The sequence below is a fragment of the Vicugna pacos genome, chromosome 7 (assembly GCF_048564905.1).
Source record: "Vicugna pacos chromosome 7, VicPac4, whole genome shotgun sequence".
Taxonomy (NCBI): domain Eukaryota; kingdom Metazoa; phylum Chordata; class Mammalia; order Artiodactyla; family Camelidae; genus Vicugna; species Vicugna pacos.
The window spans coordinates 4,425,711-4,445,792 of record NC_132993.1 but is presented as its reverse complement, the minus strand read 5'-3'; the positions used below and the strand labels follow the sequence as shown (position 1 = coordinate 4,445,792).

General features: G+C 42.0%; 1 protein-coding gene across 2 annotated transcripts in view; it reads left to right on the top strand.

The window, feature by feature from the left end:
- Positions 1-13,810, top strand: part of GALNT11 (polypeptide N-acetylgalactosaminyltransferase 11) — a 47,785-nt gene extending 33,975 nt beyond the window's left edge. The window contains exons 6-12 of one of the 2 annotated variants that reach the window (XM_072964125.1): positions 1,153-1,402; positions 6,177-6,294; positions 7,662-7,814; positions 9,289-9,507; positions 10,910-11,014; positions 13,023-13,160; positions 13,398-13,810. In XM_072964125.1, coding sequence (XP_072820226.1) covers positions 1,153-1,402; positions 6,177-6,294; positions 7,662-7,814; positions 9,289-9,507; positions 10,910-11,014; positions 13,023-13,160; positions 13,398-13,529 — 1,115 coding nt within the window. In that variant the 3' untranslated portion in view covers positions 13,530-13,810. Of the gene's footprint in view, positions 1-1,152; positions 1,403-6,176; positions 6,295-7,661; positions 7,815-9,288; positions 9,508-10,909; positions 11,015-13,022; positions 13,161-13,397 lie in introns of those variants that run through there. The other variant, XR_012074132.1, reaches the window with a different exon arrangement.
- The last annotated feature ends 6,272 nt before the right edge of the window (positions 13,811-20,082 follow it).

Below are 20,082 nucleotides of genomic sequence, written 5' to 3'. Positions count from 1 at the left end.
CACTTAGTTAATTTGACTTTAATTGAAAAAGTAACATTTTTAGAATTAAGAAAAGCTATTAATACATTTTCTCCTCAAAGGAACATTGATTGAATTGAGTAGTGTACAGGTCGAATGGTTTGCCTTTCTGCATTAAATGACATCTGGTGAGCTGTAAACTCTTTACATCCTCACAAGGCCTGTTCACAGATATTGAAAGGCAAGACTCGGGCACTGTCACTCTCTTGCCTGAGATATTTCTGCTGTTGAAATAGGATGCATCCGGTGCTTCAAGCAATTCATGTAAAATCTGTCAGTTTATTTTATGGCTAAACCTTTAGAATAATAATGTTACCTGATGATGAGATTCTAAGTTTCTCAGTTGTTCAGAGTAGCCATTGTTGTCAGTCCCTCATTCCTGCTCACATTTATCAAGAGGAATTAAAAATGCGTGATAAAGTCTTTATGATTTTTATCTTTTTACTAGCTAGAAGAAAAGTGTATCCCATGGCTGGTGAGAGCCACTGTGGCCAGCACGACTGGGGTAATTAGGAAAGGTGGGAAATGGGAGAACAGAACTGAGCGCGGGGCAGTCAGGTGGTGAATCTGGGGTCGGGGTGGGGCTGTGTGGCTGATGAGAGGTGTCCGCCTTCTCTGCCTCCTGGGGATCCCTGCATCGTAGCAGTAATTGATAAATGAGGCCATGTTCTGAGTCACCAGTGAAGATGAGCTGTGTTCTCTGTTTACTAAGGCAGGGAGATAGATACTCAATTTATAAACATTTCCATTACGATAATTGCAATAGAAGTATCTACACACAGCTGGCCGCTTTCGTTGCACCGCACTCTGCACCTGGCTGTCCAAAGGACTGACTTGTTCTGTGAGACTTGGAATCTGTTTATTGGGGAGGATATGGATTGTCTGTAAATTTTTTAAAGAGTTGTGCATATTGTTTGTATTTGATATTCAATCATAGCAGTGCACTCCAGGCAGAATTCCTGGCCAGAAGACTCCCCCTGTTTGTGATTGGCAGTGAAGTAATGGTTTAATTGTTTGGGCTGAAAGGATGGCAGTTACGTTCACACCCTGTAAATGCATCATCCGATCGAACTGGCGGCCGGACCTAAATCCAGTGCTGTGGTGCTCTCGGGGCTCTGTTGTTTGCCTCCTCAGGAGAGGTCCTGGTGTTCCTGGACAGCCACTGTGAAGTAAACGTGATGTGGCTGCAGCCCCTGCTGGCCGCCATCCAGGAGGACGGGCAGATGGTGGTGTGCCCGGTGATCGACATCATCAGTGCTGACACACTCGCCTACAGCTCGTCCCCTGTGGTGCGGGGAGGATTCAACTGGGGGCTGCACTTCAAGTGGGATCTTGTTCCGCTCGCTGAGCTCGGGGGGCCAGAAGGAGCTACTGCGCCAATAAAGTAAGATCCTCCGAGTGTTGGGAACTTCCCGCCAGTGTGTTTTCAAAAGAGAAACACATTCAAAGAGCAGAAATGTTGGCTTAACTTGTTTGTCCATTAAAAATTCTTGAGTGCTTAGTGAATTTTATGTGCTTTGCCACGTCCTAAAGAAAGATTTATGAATAAGAAATTGTCCCTGCCCTCAAGGATTTATGTCTTTGTGGGAAAGGCAGAAGTCAGCCGTGTCCTGGGATAATTGTTGCAGAGGGAGGACCCACTGTGTGTTGTTTATGTCAGAACATGGCTTATCGATGGGTCACTGGCGTATTTTCGGTTCTTGGCTCGTGTGGGTGATGCTGTGAAGAACACGTAACACACAAGCCGCCTCTGTGTTTAGGATGTTTAGGATGGGTTCCTCCCAGTACAGTGACCAAGTCAGAGTGTGTGAATTGCTTTCAGGTCTCATCCGTGTTGTCTAGTATTAGAAACCTGCTCTTATGTGTTGTTTCTCCTTTCTTGTTTTTGCTTTCTTTTAAATTTCTCATACAGATTTCAGAAAGATTTGTCTGTGTTTCTACTTTTTAAAGTTCTTGGACCTACTCTTTTTAGAAAAATAGCATACATGGAAAGTACACATTTGTATCTATACATGCATACAGTTTAATAAATGGTTATAATGTGGACACCTGTGAAACTACCACCCAGGTCAAGAAACAGCGCCTGCATGCCCCCAGTGCACGCTCCCTGGTCACAGCCCCTGCCCTCGTCCCTAGAGGTGTCGTTCCCTGACCCACTCACCATTGCCTCGCTTTGCTGAGGAGTCTGACCAACTGTGTGTGATCTAAACAGTGTAGTCCAGTTTCCCTGGCTCTTGGACTTCATATAAATGACTCCGTGGGACTCATTACTGCCCTGCTTCCTTCACTCAACACTGCCTTAAAGGCCCCTACTGCAGTATATACCTGTAGTCAGTTCATTTTTATTGCTGTGTAATATTCTGTCAATGTATCGTTACGTTTATCCAGTTTGCTGTTGGTGAGGCAGTGGGGCTGTTCTCAGCTGCTGTTGTTTTAACGTTACACACGGTGCTGTTGTCAGCATTTTTATTCATGTTTCTTAGTTTATCAGTGCAACTGCCCAGGCACAGGCACACCTCTCCTCACCTTTCCTAAAAACATTTTCCCAGCACCTCAGGTGATCAGAATGCCTTGGCTCCTCAGCTCGCCTTTGGGTATTTGCCTACTTTCTTTCATCCGAACCAGACGGCCCAACCAGACGGCCCCGGGGCCAGGTGATCTGCTGGCAGGGCAGGGTCGCCTTCTGCTCTCAGGCTTTGTGTTGCAGTTCTTTGTGATTCCATGCAAAAGGCACACCCAGCTCTCAGTTGTCTTCCTGTCTTCACAGGCTTGCAACTCTTCTTGTTACCTTCCGGGGCTTTTGGTGTGGGTCTCGCTTCCCTCCCGGTGCTACAGGTGGGAGGTAGATGCTGGAGCAAGTCTCTCAGGAGAAGGAGGGCTGCCCTGGGACTGCCCGCCTGTGTTTCTGGTCCCCACGACCGCACATGGGAGGCAGACGGGAGTGCTGACTCCACTTTGGGCTTTCCTTTGCTGGTGCGAGAGGAGAGGGCCTCAGACTGTTATCTGTGTTCTCCGTGGATCCAGTGATAAGTCAAACCATATATAACAGCTTAGGGTGAAAAGTGGCCGACTCTACCTCTTTCTTCCCTATTCTCAGTCTTTCTCCCCAGAGGCCAATTCTTTTAACTGTTTTTAGTTTTGGTCTTCCAGGTCTTACTTCCTGAACTCTCTGATATGCAGAGTCTTCTTTTCAATGTCTAATCAACTTTAAACCCTCTCTATTGGAAAAGTGAAGGTTTGGCTCATTTACATCACTCCCGCGTATTCTTTATCACTTAGTGTTGTAGGAGGCTCATTTTCAGTTACTGTGTTACTTCCTTTTGGTACTTAAAAAAAAACTCTTGATCTGTTGACTTTTGACAGCATCATTTGACACTTCCTTGTATGACGAGAATGTGAATACCCCTTTCCCTTCTACTTTTTCCCCACTTTTTCTTCGGTAAGCTATTTCATGGTATCAGGGTTGCTAACTTCTTGAGTTGGGTGTTTAGATTTTGTAAATTTCCCATCTTTTTTCTAGTAGGTATTTAGGATGATAAATTTTCTTCTAATCAGGACTTTAGTGGCATCCCACAAATTATGATACATCATTTTTTATCATTTATTTCAAAATATTTTCATTGTTTTCAAAATAGTCATTGTCACGTCTTCTCTGACCTGTAGATTATTTAGCAGTGCATTTATTTATTTTTTAACTTTTTTTTCTTGAGTTACAGTCATTTTACAATGTTGTGTCTAATTCCAGTGTAGGGCACAGTTTTTCAGTTATGCATGAACATATATATATTCATTGTCACATTTTTTTGCTGTGAGCTACCATAAGATCTTGTATATATTTCCCTGTGCTGTACAGTATAATCTTGTTTATCTATTCTACATTTTGAAATCCGAGCAGTGCATTTATTATTTTATAGACATATGGAAATTTTATAGTTGTTATTTAATCCTAGCTTAATTATACTGTGGTCAAAATCTGTATTTTCTGCAATTAAAGATGGGATTCTGTATCATTTGGGTCGAGCTTATTGTGTTATTCAAATATTTTACGTTCTTTTTAGTTTTTAATTTACATATCAGTTATTGAAAATGGTGTATTAATTTCCCACTGCAATTATGTGTCTGTTTCTCCTTGCACTTCTTTATATGTTTTCTTCATATATTTTGAGGCTTTATTAATAGATGCATGACAATATAGAATTATTAAATCTTCTGGTAAGTGATACCATTTACCATTATGCATCTTTCATTCTATACTTCTAGAGTAGTGAAACTTCTGCTTTATAGGCTGATGTTAATATGGCTGTTCCAGCTTCGTTTTGGTTAGTACTTGGTTGTGTAATTTTTCTTTTGCTGTCAGTCTTTCTGTGGTCTCATATTTAGATGTGTCCCTTGTAAGCAGCATGTAGTTGCCTTTGTTTTGTTTTTAAAACAGTGTGGAAAACTGTCTTTTAACTAGGGCATTCAGTTAACTATGTTCAGTCATATTACTTACATTTTTGTGTTTATGATTACAGTGGTACTGTTTACTTTGTATCTGTTATACTCTTTTTTCTCTTCTCTTTCTTTTGGTCTGAGTTACGGTTATTCTGTTCCCAACTGCCACCTCATTATTGAACATTATGGATTCTTACATACGTTTCCCCTTTTGTGTTACTCTTTATCCTTTCTGCAGCTGCAGGCTTCCACCTAGGATTTATTTTCATTCTGACTAAGGAGCACATTTTAGTATTTCTTTTGGTTGGACCTTTAGGTGATTACTGCTCTCTTTTTCTGAAAATGCCTTTGTTTCACCATGATTCTGAAGAATCATTTTATTTGATACTCAGTTCTAGATTTGAAATTCAGTCCTGAATTATTAACTCAGTTCTAGATCAACACTCAGTTCTAGATTGATACTCAGCTTTAGATTGGTGCTCAGTTCTAGATTGATTTTATTTGATATTCAGATTCTAGATACTCAGTTCTAGATCGATACTCATTTCTAGATTTCAGTTCATATTCTTTCAGGACTGAAGATACCATTCAAGAACCTTCTGGCTTCCACTGTTTCTGGTGAGAAGTCATCAACTATCTTATTTTTGTTTCTTTGAAGGTAATCTCTCTTATTGGCTGCTTACATTTTTTTTCTGTGTCAGAAGTGTTTTTCAGATGTACATAAACTTGGTTTCTTTATTGATAGCATCTAATTATTTGCCAAATTCTCAGTCTTATCTTTTATGCTTGAATATATTGAGCAGTTATTTTAAAGTCTCTGCCTGAGAACTCCACTACATGAAACCCTGCACGTCTGTCACTGTTGTAGACTGTTTTCTCTTTCCTTCCATGTGGTTTATCTTTACCCTAACTGCCTGGTCATCTGTTAGTTGGCTTGCTTAGTTTTGTTCAATGCCAGACATTGTACATGAAAAATTACAGAAACACTTTCATAGGTGGGGTGATGTTTTCTCCCTGCAGAGAATTTTGCTTCATTCTGGACACTAGAATTTGTGACCACCTGATGCAGTTTCAGGAAGTGAGGTGACCGGAAGCCGAGCCTGAGTCGCTGCGAGGGCCGGTCTGCATCAGAGTCTCTCCTCAGATGCGGCATTGTTAACCTTCCGCGCCAGACAGTTCTTCGTGGCAGGGGCTCTCTTGTGCATTTTAGCATATTTAGGAGCGTACTTGGCCTAAACCCATCAGATGCAGTAGCACACCCCCCACCCATTGTGACAGCTGAAAATGTCTCCATGTGACAGTTCATGAAATGTTTGCTTGAAAGCTACTCGCCTAGCACATGTTGAGCCCCATTCAAAGTATGGGGTTTGTCTGGTCTCTCCTTGGCAGGCCCTAGAGCCCAGTTTTTACCCTGGTGGCTCTGCGAGACAGACTATCAAAAGGAATTAAATAATTCAGGTGAATTTCTGTCAACGGTAGTTACAGCTATTTAAAAAGCAATTTTGATGCTTAGAAAAGTAGCCTTCATTTGCCAGGTATCTAGTAATATAGAAGATTCAGTTACATGGCCCAGCTCATTCCCAATAAATTAAATCAAATGTTTCATAATATTTAATCTAGTTTTTATTAGTTATGTTCCAAAGCAGCACTGAATTTTTTTTAAAACAAAAACAGTAGGTAATTGAATCTATAGAACTGGTACAGTAATTGTGTTCTTTTCCTAGGTCACCGACAATGGCTGGAGGATTGTTTGCCATGAACAGAAACTATTTCAATGAACTTGGACAGTATGACAGTGGCATGGATATCTGGGGAGGGGAAAACTTAGAAATATCATTTCGGGTAATTTTTTTTACATGCTTAATTGTTAGCTTTGTGTGCAGTAAGAGTATGATTTCTATCTGTGATCCCATATTTTGTAATAAATTCTCTTTGATTATCTTTATTAACAAATTGTCCTTAATGAAGACTACTTTATCGTAATCTATGATATGGATAATACCCATTCAAAATAGTAAAAGCCTATAAGAAGCTTTCTTTTACCTTATAAGAACTTGAAGGGCTAGTTGTAATGAATGTTTGGGTATAAATTCGTACTTAGGGTACATTTACTCTAGAGTTCTGTTCTTTGTGTATTAATCTTATAGTTGAGGGTCATCAGATTTTCCTGATGGCCCAAGACCATCCTGGTTCACACCTGTTCTCCTTGAGAAATTATTAATAGCTCCCCACTTCACTTTCAGGTGTAGCCTAGTTTATATGACAGCTTATATCAACACCCCATGTATAGCTTACCAAATCCTTTAAATACAGGTACCTCCAACCTGAGGAAGAAATGCACCTTTCATAGTCTCTTCTCTAATTGCTAAGATTGGAAAGATAACAATTAGGGGTGGGGTCTCTGGCTCAGGCTGCCGTGGTGGTGGTAAGACAGTCTTTGGAAAAGGCAGAAAGAGGGCAAGGAGAACTCAAGTTTCCGCCTCTTAGCAGGTGTCCTCATTCCCCACCTCCCACTGCCGGGTCTGTGTAACAAACCCCCGCGCAGATACTGTAATACCACGTGGGTATGTCATTTTGTGTTTTTGCAAATGTACTGACCACTGTGTTTTTAAAAGGCAATTTTCCTACATAATCTTAACAATTTGAAAGTTGAAAGGTATAATAGATATTATTAGTTCAGTCTTATTTTGTAGATAAAGTAATTGAGTCCCATAAAAAGCAAACTAACTGTATAAAGTAAAAGGTAAAATTTAGACCAGAACTAAAATCTTTTGAATCTTAATCTAGAGTTATTCTGTATATTTTATTAAAATTTTTTCCCTAAAAGACAGTGCATATTTGTATTTTATGAGGAAATACCCATAAAAGTGAGATTAAAGGACCAGTTTGTAAATATTCTTTGTACCTAAATTCTGAAGGTCAACTTCCTTTATCTGTTAAAACAAATGTCTGGTAAAGTGTAATTTTAGACAACAGGTAGGAAAAGAGTATTACGTCTTAGAGTTTTCTTTTCTTTTTATTCATAAAGACATAATTTTTTAAAATATACCCTTTGACTTTAGTATATTTGAATAGTTATATACTATAAGATAAAACATCTTTCAAGGTTTCACAAGCACCTGTTTAAGAAAGATTAATTTCATGGTGATTCATACATGGGTCTCACAGCGCTGTGAGGGACTGTTAACACATACTTTGCTTCTGGCCAGATTTGGATGTGTGGAGGGAAACTCTTCATCATCCCTTGCTCTAGAGTCGGACACATTTTCCGGAAAAGGCGACCATATGGTTCCCCTGAGGGCCAGGACACCATGACACACAACTCCTTGAGGCTGGCACATGTCTGGCTAGATGAATACAAGGTGAGATTCAGTTTCTGGTTGAGAAGGATGAGTGACAAGGCCAGATGCTCCCTTGGGGATGGCTTTGGTTTCTCTCTTTCCTGTTTCTGTTTAGGAATTTCGGTTTGATGACATTTGCTCTAGAGCCACCTCTTTTCCAGGTTTCTTTTCTCCCTTCTCTTCACCCAGTTTTCCCCTCATTTTTGGTTCTCACTCTTCTTTTGATTTTCCAAGTGACCCATCTATAAGAGGTAATGTAGCCAACATCAGAAGAAATTCTGTTTCTTTATCCCTCCTGTCCCTCTCCTGTGACTCCCACAGAACCTGGCTTCTCTCCTGTGTTCACTGGGCTTCGCTCTGACCCAGTCCCACTGCCTTCCCATTCAGGCTCTGCACTGGTCTTATTCCTTCCTGCGTCCTCTTCTGCCGTGTGCAGCTTTGTAACAGCTTTATTGAGGTATGATTCATAAATAATTTTTAGGACATTTTGTCGCCCCCAAAAGAAGCTCCAAGTCCTTCAGCCATCATCCTTTCCCAGCATCCCACAGCCCTGGACAGCCACTGAGCTGCCTTCTGGCTCCATAGATGGGCCTGTTCTGGACACTGGCGGTATCTGGAAGAACATCACAACCCAGTGGGCCTGTATTTTCTAAATGCTTAATGTGTGATGTTAAAAAATCTTGTGTGGGCAAAGATCCATCTAAAGAGCAATACGGACTAGTAGAGTTTAATGCAACAATAGGAAGCTATTCCAACCTTAAAAGTTACTGAGTTTTGGTATAGTGTCAGAAAAGAATAGCCATAATTACTTGACAGTTATTAAAATATTTCTGCCATTTTAAACTACATATTTTCATGAAGTCATATTTTTAAAAATACATTTAACCAAACAACATATAGTAACAGATTGAGTGCAGGTACGAGAACTCAGCTCACTTCTATTCAGAAGACGACATTCAGACATCGGAAAGATTTCCGAGAATATGAAGCAGTGTCCTCAGTAATTTTGTTTTTGTTCAAAGCATGTTATTTATGCTAATAGGTAATGAGTTTGTTATTTTTAATAATTTATTGTTTCTAAACTTTAACTTCGAATACAGTAAATATCAAAAGAGATTTAACTCCTAGAAACAGAACCTCCTTGGAGTCTTCAGCAGTTTTTACTAATATAGAGTCCTGAGACCAAGGAGTTTGAGAACTGCTGATCTCAAGTGTAGTCTGTCTCACTGAGTCCATGGTTTACATTTTTACATGTTTTTCCATTTCTGAAATTGGGGCATATCGTACAATTTAAGATGTCGTCTTGTTGTCAGTGATGGGCCTAATTGTGTGAAAACTTTGCAGTCACATATTCAACATCAAGAAAACACTGGCATGAAAAACGTTTTTGCTCTTAATCCATTTATTTCCGTTCTTTTAACCTCTTGTATAATTGATTATATTCGGTTTAAACAAAAAAATCCTCTCACTTTTCACTTTTCTTTTTTAAACTCAGGAGCAGTATTTTTCCTTAAGACCTGATCTGAGGACCAGAAGCTATGGAAATATCAGCGAGCGTGTTGAACTGAGGAAGAAGCTAGACTGTAAATCATTTAAATGGTACTTGGATAATATTTACCCAGAGATGCAGATATCTGGGCCCAATGCCAAACCCCAGCAACCCATTTTCGTCAATAGAGGGCCAAAACGCCCCAAAGTCCTTCAGCGTGGAAGGGTAAGGAAGTAATCTTATCAAAATACCTCATTATGTGCTGTGTGATGTGATCAGTGACATCGTAGACTTAACGGAATGTTTAAGGATAGGCTTTCACATGCCTTCGTTATATTCGTTTTATGAGAATTTCCTCTGTTCAGGTGTAAGACCTTAGAGATGTTAGTATCTTTGCTGTTTATATTAAAATTCTTTACCTGCCAGTGTTAAAGAGAACATGACTTCTCTAAATTATATGCTAGCCTCCGAGAGGGCAGATGTCAGTGTGAATGTACAAATCCGGCAGTATAAGCAAGTGGAAATATCATTTGGCAGAGACCAGTGTGAAAAGGAAAACAAAAGGAGAAATGGGGCAGCCACACAGTGTTGGCCTCAGCTCTGGGCACTGACTGCAGACAGGAAGTGAAGGACGGTGGTAGGGTCTGCATGGCGGCGTGAAGTCAGATTTTACATCCAGTGTTCTGAGCGGCCATCTGTGCTTCACAGAGCACACGCTGATCAACCATAATTCTTTAGATGGTCCCCCCCTTTTTTTTAATAATTTCTTCAGTGTTATAATCACACTTCAGTTTTAGGGGTCTAGCCATAAAATCATACCTTTTTCTTAAAATCATTTCTTAGAATTGGCTTTCTGAAAATTAAGTGTAGATATTTAATAGTTGCCTGGATTTCTCTTTTGTGTTACAGAGACACACCTCTTAGGGTTCCTTCACAATGCCAGCGATTCCTTAAGTAGCTTGAACTAAGCCTAGAGCTTTCCCCTTTCTTGTCTCTGCCTTGTAAGGTTAAAAATGTCATCAAGATGTTTATTAATTAGGTGTTTTCTCTTTGAGTGAAAATAGGTGCCTGTGTATGTTCACATAGTTGAAATCCCTTACCATGATTATTCCTGCCTTGCATAGCTGATCTCATTTAATATAAATGGATCCTTTTATGCAGACTAGATGCTCTTTGCTTCTTTATGTGTCTCACCCTCTGGCGTTTGTAACCTATATTTACATCCAGTGTAGTATGTACATTACATTTAATTTTGTACTGTCTGGTTTATACCTTTTGTTCTTATTTCCATAGCTTCATTTGAAGGTGCTTTAGTGCAGAGATGGTATTTTCATTCCTCTCCTGTAGTAGATTAGTAAACTTGTACCTTTAGGTAGAATTTCTCCTTGACACTGCCTGCGTATATCGTTAAAACTGCCTAAACCTTGAAGCCTCTGTTGTGATGCTCTTAGGAGTGAAGCTAGAATTCAGTAGTAAAAGATAGTTACTTTTTTACCTTTAGAATTCGTACCTCTGGAATAATATTCATGTTTCATCTGAAACCCCCTTTTCTGGGATTCTAAGGTGTCTTTTGACTTGGGTCTCTCTAAATGTGCCAGGTTGCCCAGAGCAGTCTCTTCTTTTACAGCTCTATCACCTCCAGACCAACAAGTGTCTGGTGGCCCAGGGCCGCCCAAGTCAGAAAGGAGGCCTGGTGGTGCTTAAGGCGTGCGACTACCGTGACGCCAGTCAGGTGAGTGTGCCTCGGGGCTCACAGCAGCCCTCGGGAGGGGTCCTGCGGTGAGGGGCAGCTGCTGGCACCCCCCCTTGAGGAGGGATGGGTGGACTGCCTTTTCCTAAATTATATTATTGGGAATGATTTTAAAGGTCATCTAATACTGTTTTCGTCTCGTTTATTTCCCCTACCTCTGCTCATTGTCATAGTCACATTTTTTAGAGCATTATTTGTACTTTGTAATTATACAGAATGAATTTGAATTATGTAGAATGAATTGAAAGCCATATGAATTTGTTAGAAATGGCAAAGGAAGTGTACGTTCTTTCTGGCCAAGAACGTATGTATCATATATGAGATACATATGTATAAACCTGCATTGGATGAGTCAGAATACCTTTTGTAGTGTTTTTCCGCAGTCAAGTTTTACTGATTATCAGTAGTTCATCAGAGGAACCACAACACAGTTTCAGTTCATTTCATTCACATAATTTATTATCAGGTTGTATGTGTCCTTTCTGTGGTGTTAAGTGAACCTAAAAATAAGCAAAAACCTTGTTACGACTGCTTTGTGTCTGGTAAAACACCGTAGCCCCCAGGGGCCTGCTCTTCGGGCCATAGGGCCTCAGGCCTGCAGCGCTCAGCACATGCCCCCAGTAAGCAAGCTCCAGTTAGGTGCTTACATTTCCCTCTGAGTGGTGGGCTGGGGTCATTCAAGATGTAAAGAACACTTGGCCTTTTTAGAATAGTGTGTCCTTCGAAATTTCATAGAACACATTTTAGTTCTAGGAGAGTTCGTGCACACTAAGATGTTAACATGCTGGAAAACATGGTTTAAAAAGGTTTCCATGCCGTATGTGGGTAGGAGATGTGTCAGTGTTGTAGACACAGAAGTGTTAAATTGCAGGGCGTTCTGTTGGTTTCTGAAATTCATTCCAGAAAATGTAGGAAGTTTGAGGAGATGGAGTTACACTCTCCTGTCCGTACTGTGTTGTGACCGTACAGAACTGTACTGACACCCTGGCCACTAGCCACGTGTGGCTGTTGAACTTTAAACTAATTAAAGTAATTGAAATGAAATAAACAGATCATTCCCACAGTCACACTTGCCGCATTTCCAGTGCTCCGTGGCCGCACGTAGGCCGGTGGCTCCCGTGTTAGGCCGGCGCAGGTTGCGAAGCGCTTGAGTCGTCACAGGAGGCCCTGTTACGGCACTGCTGGGCTTCCCTTCATGTTACCAGGGGTAGTGCACACACGTTTGGGGGCTGTAGGTAGAAGTGGCAGTGAATAAAATAATCCAGAGGGTAGAAGAAAATGTTTCCTTTTGGATTTAGTGATGGTGCATGTTGGAGAATCAATTTATTCATTGCACTTAATTTCAGGCCTTTGTTCCTGAAAATAATCTGAGAGACTGTAAAGAAGTCTATCCTGAAAGATCATTTGTACATCTAAGGAGAATTGTGCTTCAGAGCTGTCAGGATGAAATCATAATCTAAGTCCAAATACTGTGACCCCTAGTCCTACAGGGTAACAGGTTAGCATGTGACGTTCCACAGGAGGATGTGGCGTAACAGCGCATGCACGTCACCACTGCCCAGCAGGTGAGAAGACGTGAAACCCAGAGCCTTACGTGTGCTCTGTCTGCAGAAGTCAGACCAGCAGCTTTGTTTTGGGCTCCTTCAGTTCTTAGGCAGTCAGGAATTAAAAGCATTGTATGATTGTGGAATCCTGGAACTAGAAAAGATCGGCAGTCACATGCTCAGTTCAGTTCAGTCAGGTTAATTCAGCCACTGCTTACATCTCTTCCTGGGACTGACTGCGCGTCCCTTTCTCCTGTGTTAGTTCATTTCATTTCAGATGACTGAGTTGATACGCCTCCGGATAACTCCAGTACACTGGTCTGTTCCTGCTGTATGAGGCCATACAGAATAAATCCACTGTTCCACAAATGTGTGAAGTGTCTTGCAGTCTGAATTTCAGAATCTAAAGCAGAACCTGGGGTTTGATCTTTTATTTTCTTCCTTAGGTCTGGATTTATAATGAAGAGCATGAGTTGGTTTTAAATAATCTCCTTTGCCTGGATATGTCAGAAACCCGTTCATCGGACCCACCACGGCTCATGAAGTGCCACGGGTCAGGAGGATCCCAGCAGTGGACCTTTGGGGTGAGGCGCTTGTTCAGTGGTGATGCAAGGACGTGTGGAGAGGCTGAGTGAGGGAGCCGGGCCGAGGGCCTCACTCTGCCCTGTGGACGGTGCTCCTGAGTTTGCAGTGTCCTGTGAACAATCTTAAATGTCCCACATCTCTTCTAGGTTTCTGTCTGTTTACCATATTCTGACAATACATTTTTTAAGTGAAAGCAAATAACTGGTGTTTTTTTCTTGGTATCACTTCTTTCTCAGAGGAATAATCGACTGTACCAGGTGTCAGTTGGACAGTGCCTGGGAGTGGCTGATCCGCTGAGTCACAGAGGCTCTGTTGCCATGGCAATCTGTGATGGCTCCTCCTCGCAGCAGTGGCACTTGGAAGGTTAAGGTTGGTGCCGTGTCTGGAGTGGTTTGTCCTGCTCGCCCGCAACGTGGAGATGCCTGGGGAGATCAGCAGAGGTGAGACAGCATACGCAGTAGAGATTGGAGGGCCAGATGACCACCAGGAGGTGAAGAAGTGTGTTTCTCCAGGACGTTCAGGTCCTCTCCGAGCTGCTGTTAAGAAATTTCTTGCTTGTGGTAGGAAACCAGAATACAGTTTTAACTTTTTGAAGAGCCAGGTTTGTACAGGATAAAGCCCAGGAAATTGACATGTCTGTTCAAAGTTATTTATGCTTCTTTTTAATCCTCTTTGATAATGGAGTAGCGTCTGTCTCATCAGGAACTTGTCATGATTTCCTTTCTTAGAACATTTCATAGGTGACAGTTTTATTTTTATTACCATGTTCTAAATAGTTTTAATTAAAATGAATCCACATTACTTTTAACTTCAGAAGGCATCATTTATAAGATTATATTTAAGAGGCAGTTAGCTATTATAAATTATTTTGATGAATTATGGTATTATCTACATTTACAATAAAGGAGCCTTTTGATTATTTACGAGGGTTTTTTTGTCTGCTCTTTCATCTTCTGTTGGGGCCTCCGGTGTGAGTTGCCCTGCATACATGATAAATGGTAAGAAAGGCCCTGGGATTTGGCTGATGAACCAGTACACGAGGTAGCAGACCTAACCTTAGCGATTTTCAGTTTCTTAGCTTGAACTATGTAAATTTGAAGCTGAAGGCGTGTGACTTTGGATACTTTAAAGATGCCTGTGAAACCTCCAGGTAGAGTTGTGAAATAGGTATTTGGATACAGAGGTCAGGATTTCAGACGATAACCTCAATTAAAGATCTAAATTTAGGAATCATCTTTATATATTATAAATGCCAAAATATAAAGTGAGGTTTTTTCCACCAAAATTACGTCTCAGAGGAGACATAGTCTCATAGTACAGGGTATTTTCTTGAACCACAAAGCAGTTTAAGCAGCATATTGGAAACATGTTGGAGAATAATATATTCTGTATCTATATACTGAACATTTTATCTGTAATTCGGTTTTGAAGACCAGATGGTACCTATAGAAGACAAAAAGCAAGATGGAAGATTTAAACACAACAAAATCAGTAATCACGTTAAATGTAAAATAATACAGTTGACCTTAGCTCACGTCTGTGCTGCCTCGGCGAGTGTTGTCAGATGTCCTACCAGAAGGCCCACAACTCTGGGAGTGAAGTCTGGGCCCCGCGGGTGCCTTGGAAGCACAGAGGAGATCGGCCACGATGGCGGCGTGGAAAGAACCTGAGCTCGCTTCCTCTCACGGCGACAAAACTATAACTATTTGCAGAACCACCACCATCAATGGAAAAGACTGTAACCTACCAGGAAAGAGCTTCTACAACTAAAGATACAAAGAAGGACCCACAAGACAGGTAGGAGGGGTGGAGTAGCAACATAGTGAAGTCCCGCACCCCCAGGGGGCACTAACAGGGGAGCAGTTATAACTGCAGAAGTTCTGGAGTGGAGGGTCCAAGCCTTGTAGTGGGCTCCCCAGCCCAGGAGTCTCGCACTGGGAAGACGAGCCCCTAGAGCATTCGGCTTTGAAGATCAGCAGAGCTTCCTTTTAGGAGCCTCAGAGCCTTCACTCGTAAAGGGCGCACGCAGTCTCACATGCTCCCGGACCTGGGGCAGAAGCAGTAGTTTGAAAGGAGCCTGGGTCAGACCTACCTGCTGATCTTGGAGTCTCCAGGAGAGGGAGCGGGTAGCTGCAGTTCACCCTGGGGACACGGCCATTTTGGGGAGCTCATTCTGCAATGTGGACACTGGTGAGTGCCCTCCACCTTGTTATCCTCAGGACCCGTGCCTGCCCTAGGCCAACAGCCTGCAGGCAACCGTTGCTAGGACACCTCAGGCCAAACAGCTAATTGAGCATGGGTGCAGCGTCACCTCCTGGCAGACAGGCTGCCTTAAGAACCTGTGAGCCCACAGTTCCCCTAGACGTGGCCCTACCCCCCAGAAGTTCCCAAATCCAGGGCCATGCGCTAGACCCTCCAGAAAAAGACCCTGGGCCCCGGCCCTGTGCGTCAGCCAGGCTGCTCTGGCCTCAGGACCAGCCTCACACACCAGCCCACCTACTAGCAGGACAGATCCTGCCCTGAGACTGGCTGGGCCCTGGTCCCGCCTGCTGTCAGAGCGGCACAAGCTACCGGCCATCCCAGACCCTCGGCCAGCTGTGTCAGGAACGAGCCCCACCCACCAGCAATCCAACACCAGCTCTGGGACTCCTGGGCCCTGGAACCAGACCCCAGGACCTGGCTTCACCTACCAGTGGGCAGGCTGCAGCCCTGGGGTCTCCTGGACACTAACTCCAGGCCTCTCCGGGCTTTTTCAGTCAGCCTCCTTGTTACCCAGCCCCCACTGCACAAGGCAGGGCCTGGCAGCCAAGTCTACCAGACACTTACTGCAGTAGCCCCACAGCACAGGGCCCCACCAGCCCTCACAGGAGGAGCCCCCAGAGGCGATAGCTCTGGTGATGAAAGAAGGGTGCGCTGCTCACAGACGTGTCTCTTACAAAAAGCCATTTCTCCAAGGTCGGGAAATGTAACCGAACCACTAAATACATAAAAACAGCAAGTTAGGCAAAAGGCAGCGACAGAGGAGCATGTTCCAAACGAAGGAACAAAATAAAACCTCAGAAGAAAGAACTAAGTGAAATGGAGACAGTCTGCCAAAGAAAGAGTTGAGGGCGGTGACCACAAAGATGGCCAAGGACTCGGGAGAGGAGTGGACATACAGGGCAAGAGGCTAGAAGTTTTTAACAAAAAGGAAAAACAGCCAAACAGATGAAGAATACAGTAACTGAAATGAGAAATACACTAGAAGGAGGCAATAGTAAAAGAGGAACAAACAGATCAGTGACCTGAAGACAAGAGTAGTGGAAATCACTGGTGATGAACAGAAAAAAGAATGCAGATAAATGAGGACAGTGTGAAAGAACTCTGGGACAACAGCAAACAGACTGTTTGCATGATAGGGGTCCCAAAAGGAGGCGAGAGAGGAAGGCACTGAAGACGTATGTGAAGCCGTACTAGCCAAAAATTTCCCTAACCTGGGAAAGGAAACAGATATCCAAGTCTAGGAGGTACAGAGTCCCACACAGGACTAACCCAAAGAGGAATTCACCAAGACACACTGTGATTAAAATGGCAAAGATTTAAAGCCGGCAGTGGAAAAGCAGCAAGTTCCTTGCATGGGAGCTCCCGAAAGGTGCCAGCTAAATGTTCAGCTGCAGAAGCGGGTGGTCTGTTCACAGCGACGCGAGGGGAAGGCTACAACTGAGAACACCCCACCTGGCAAGGCTCCTGTTCGGATGATTTGGAGCGAGCCGAAGTTTTACAGACAAGCTGTAGCTGGAACAGCTCAGCACCACCAGACGAGCTTCACAAGAAGTGTTAAAGGACCTTCTCTCAGCAGAAAATGCCACAACTAGAAACATGAAAATTATGACGGGAAACAGCTCATCAGTAAAGGCAAATGTACAGTAAACGCAGGAAATCATCCGCACGCAAAGCTAGCTGGGAAGTTAAAAGCTTAGTAAAGTCATCCACCTCCGGAATAAGCAGTTAAGAGAAACAAAATAATTAGATGTAGAAATACGGTATCAAAACCAGTGATCATGAGGGGGAGAAGAGCACCAGTGCAAGGCTGTTAGAGTGAAGTTGAGAGACCAGCAGCAAGAGAGAGAGAGAGAGAGAGAGACTGAGAGAGAGAGAGTGTGTGTGTGTGTGTGAACCTCACGGTAATCACAAACCAAAGTCCATAATAGATGACACACAAAAAAGAAGGAATCCAAACAACACTAAAGATAGTCATCAAGTCAGAAGGGAAGAAAACAAAAGAAAGGAACAAAAAAGACCTAGAAAATCAACCCCACAAAAATAAAATGATAATAACATACATACCATAATTTCGCACCAATCAAAAGACATAAGAGTGGCGGAATGGATACAAAAACAAGACCTATATAGATGCTGTCTACAAGACACTCCAGCTCTCAGGAAACGCATAAACTGAAGATGGAAAAAAGTATTCCACATAAATTGAAATCAAAAGAAAACCAGGGTAGCAATACTTATATAAAAAAATAGACTTTAAAACAAAGTCTGTTACAAGGTTTTCAGTGTTTTTTAAATGACTGCACTACCCAAGGCAGGCTGCAGCTTCAGGGCCATCCCTATCAAAATACCAATCGCATTTTCCACAAAAATAGCACAAATAATTTTAAAATTTGTGTGGAAACAAAAGACCCTGAATAGCCAAAGCAGTCTTGAGCAAGAAAAGATTTGGAGGTCTCTTTCTTCCTGACTATAGTACAAAGCTACAGCGATCACAACAATATGCCAAATAGTACGATACTGGCACAAAAATAGACACAGATCAGCAGGAAAGGCTGGTCAATGAACTTACAGTCAATTAATATCTGACAAAAGGGATGAGAGAGACAGTCTCTTCAGTAGGTGGTGCTGAGAACACTGGACAGCTCCATGTAAAAGAATGAAATTAGGACATTTTCTAACACTATACACTGGAATAAAAGGAATGAAAGCTGGAAACCATAATTTCCTGTAGGAAGAAGTAAACATAGGCAAAACACTCTTTGACATAAATCATAGCAATATATTTTTGGCTCCCCTAAAGTAAAGGAAATAAAAGTAAAAATAAAGAGACCTAGTTAACTGAAAAAACAAGTGACAGTGAATATATGTATGTTCATGTATAACTGAAAAATTGCTCTACACTGGAATTTGACACAACATTGTAAAATGACTAGAACTCAATAAAAAAATGTAAGAAAAAAAAAGGAGAGACCTATTAAAAGCTCCCTCCACTTACTGAGTGGGAGGAAATATTTGCAAATGGTATGACTGATAGGAGATTAATATCCAGCATACATAACCAGCTCATACAAGTCAACATCAAGTCAGAAAACAACTGATTAGAAAATGGGCAGAAGCCTGAATAGACATTTTTCCAAAGAAGGCAACAGACGGCCAACAGGCACATGAAAAGATGCTCAAAATCATTAATCATCAGAGAAATGCAGTTAACACTACAAATAGGTATCACCTCACACCTGTCAGAATGTGAGGTGATACCTCATTTTGGTTACCATCAGAAACAACACAAATAACCAGATGTTGGTGAAGATGCGCAGAAAGGAAACCCTTCCAGTGGCAGCACTAAAATTATTCATATATACGAGGTACCACCTCACACCAGTCAAAAAAGCCATCAGTAAAAAGTCCACAAGCCCACAGACGATACATGCTGGAGAGGGTGTGGAGAAAAGGGAGCCCTCCTAACACTGCTGGTGGGAATGCAGTTTGGTGCAGCCATCATGGAAAACAGTTTGGAGGTTCTTCAAAAGACTAAAACTAGACTTACCGTGTGATCCAGCAATCCCACTCCTGGGCATATATCCAGAGGGAACTCTTAATTCGAAAAGCTACCTGCACCCGAGTGTTCGTAGCAGCATTATTTATAATAGCCAGCTTACACGTGGAATCTAAAAAATGAAGCTAGTGAATATAATAAAGAAGACAGACTCAAAGTTACAGAGAACAAACTGGTGGTTTCCAGTGGGGCAGATAATAGGGGAAGGGTCAAGACAGGGGTGGGGGATGGAGAGGTACAAGTTACTATGTATAAAATAAGCTACGAGGATATATTTTAAAGCACAGGAAATACAATATTTTAAAATAACTATAAATGGAGTATAACCTTTAAAAATCATGAATTACCATGTTATACACCTGAACTTTATATAATGTACATCAACTAACCTCAGTAGAAACGCAAGTGGGTTTAAAGGCCCCAGTTAGAAGGCAGAGATGCTTAGATTAGGTAAAAATGCAAGACCCAGCTATAAGCTCACTTTAAATATGAAGAAACAGGTAAATTTAAAATGAAAGGAAAATCTATGCATGTTGAACACCAATTGAAACACACTTACAGGATCTATATTACTGTTAGACAAAGGAGGTTTCACAGCAAAGAATGTTCCTAAGGATCGAGTTGCTGCGTAACGCTCAAGGGATCAGTTCATTACGAGGAAGTGATCCCACACGTCCATGTGCCTAATAACGCAACAACCAGAAGTGCTCTGTCAGAGCTGCCAGGAGAGGCACTGTCTACAGTTAGAGGAAGATTTCAACACACCCCTCATAACTGGTAACACAAGTGGACGAGACGACAGGATACAGAAAATGTGAACGGTACTATCAACCGACTTGGCATAGAACACACGTTCTTTCCAAGTACACATGGAATATTTACCAAGATAAATCATGTTCCATGACGTTAAGTCTCAACAAATTTATACAAATTCAAATCATGCAGGTTATATCAGAAGTCAAGAATAACAGTAAGAAATCAATAATATAAAAATCTTCCAATATTGGAAAATCAGCCAGGAACATACCTGCTAATACGCTGTGGGTCAAAGAAGAAACCGAAAGGCTATTTGAGCCGCCTGAAAATGAAAACAACGTATCAAG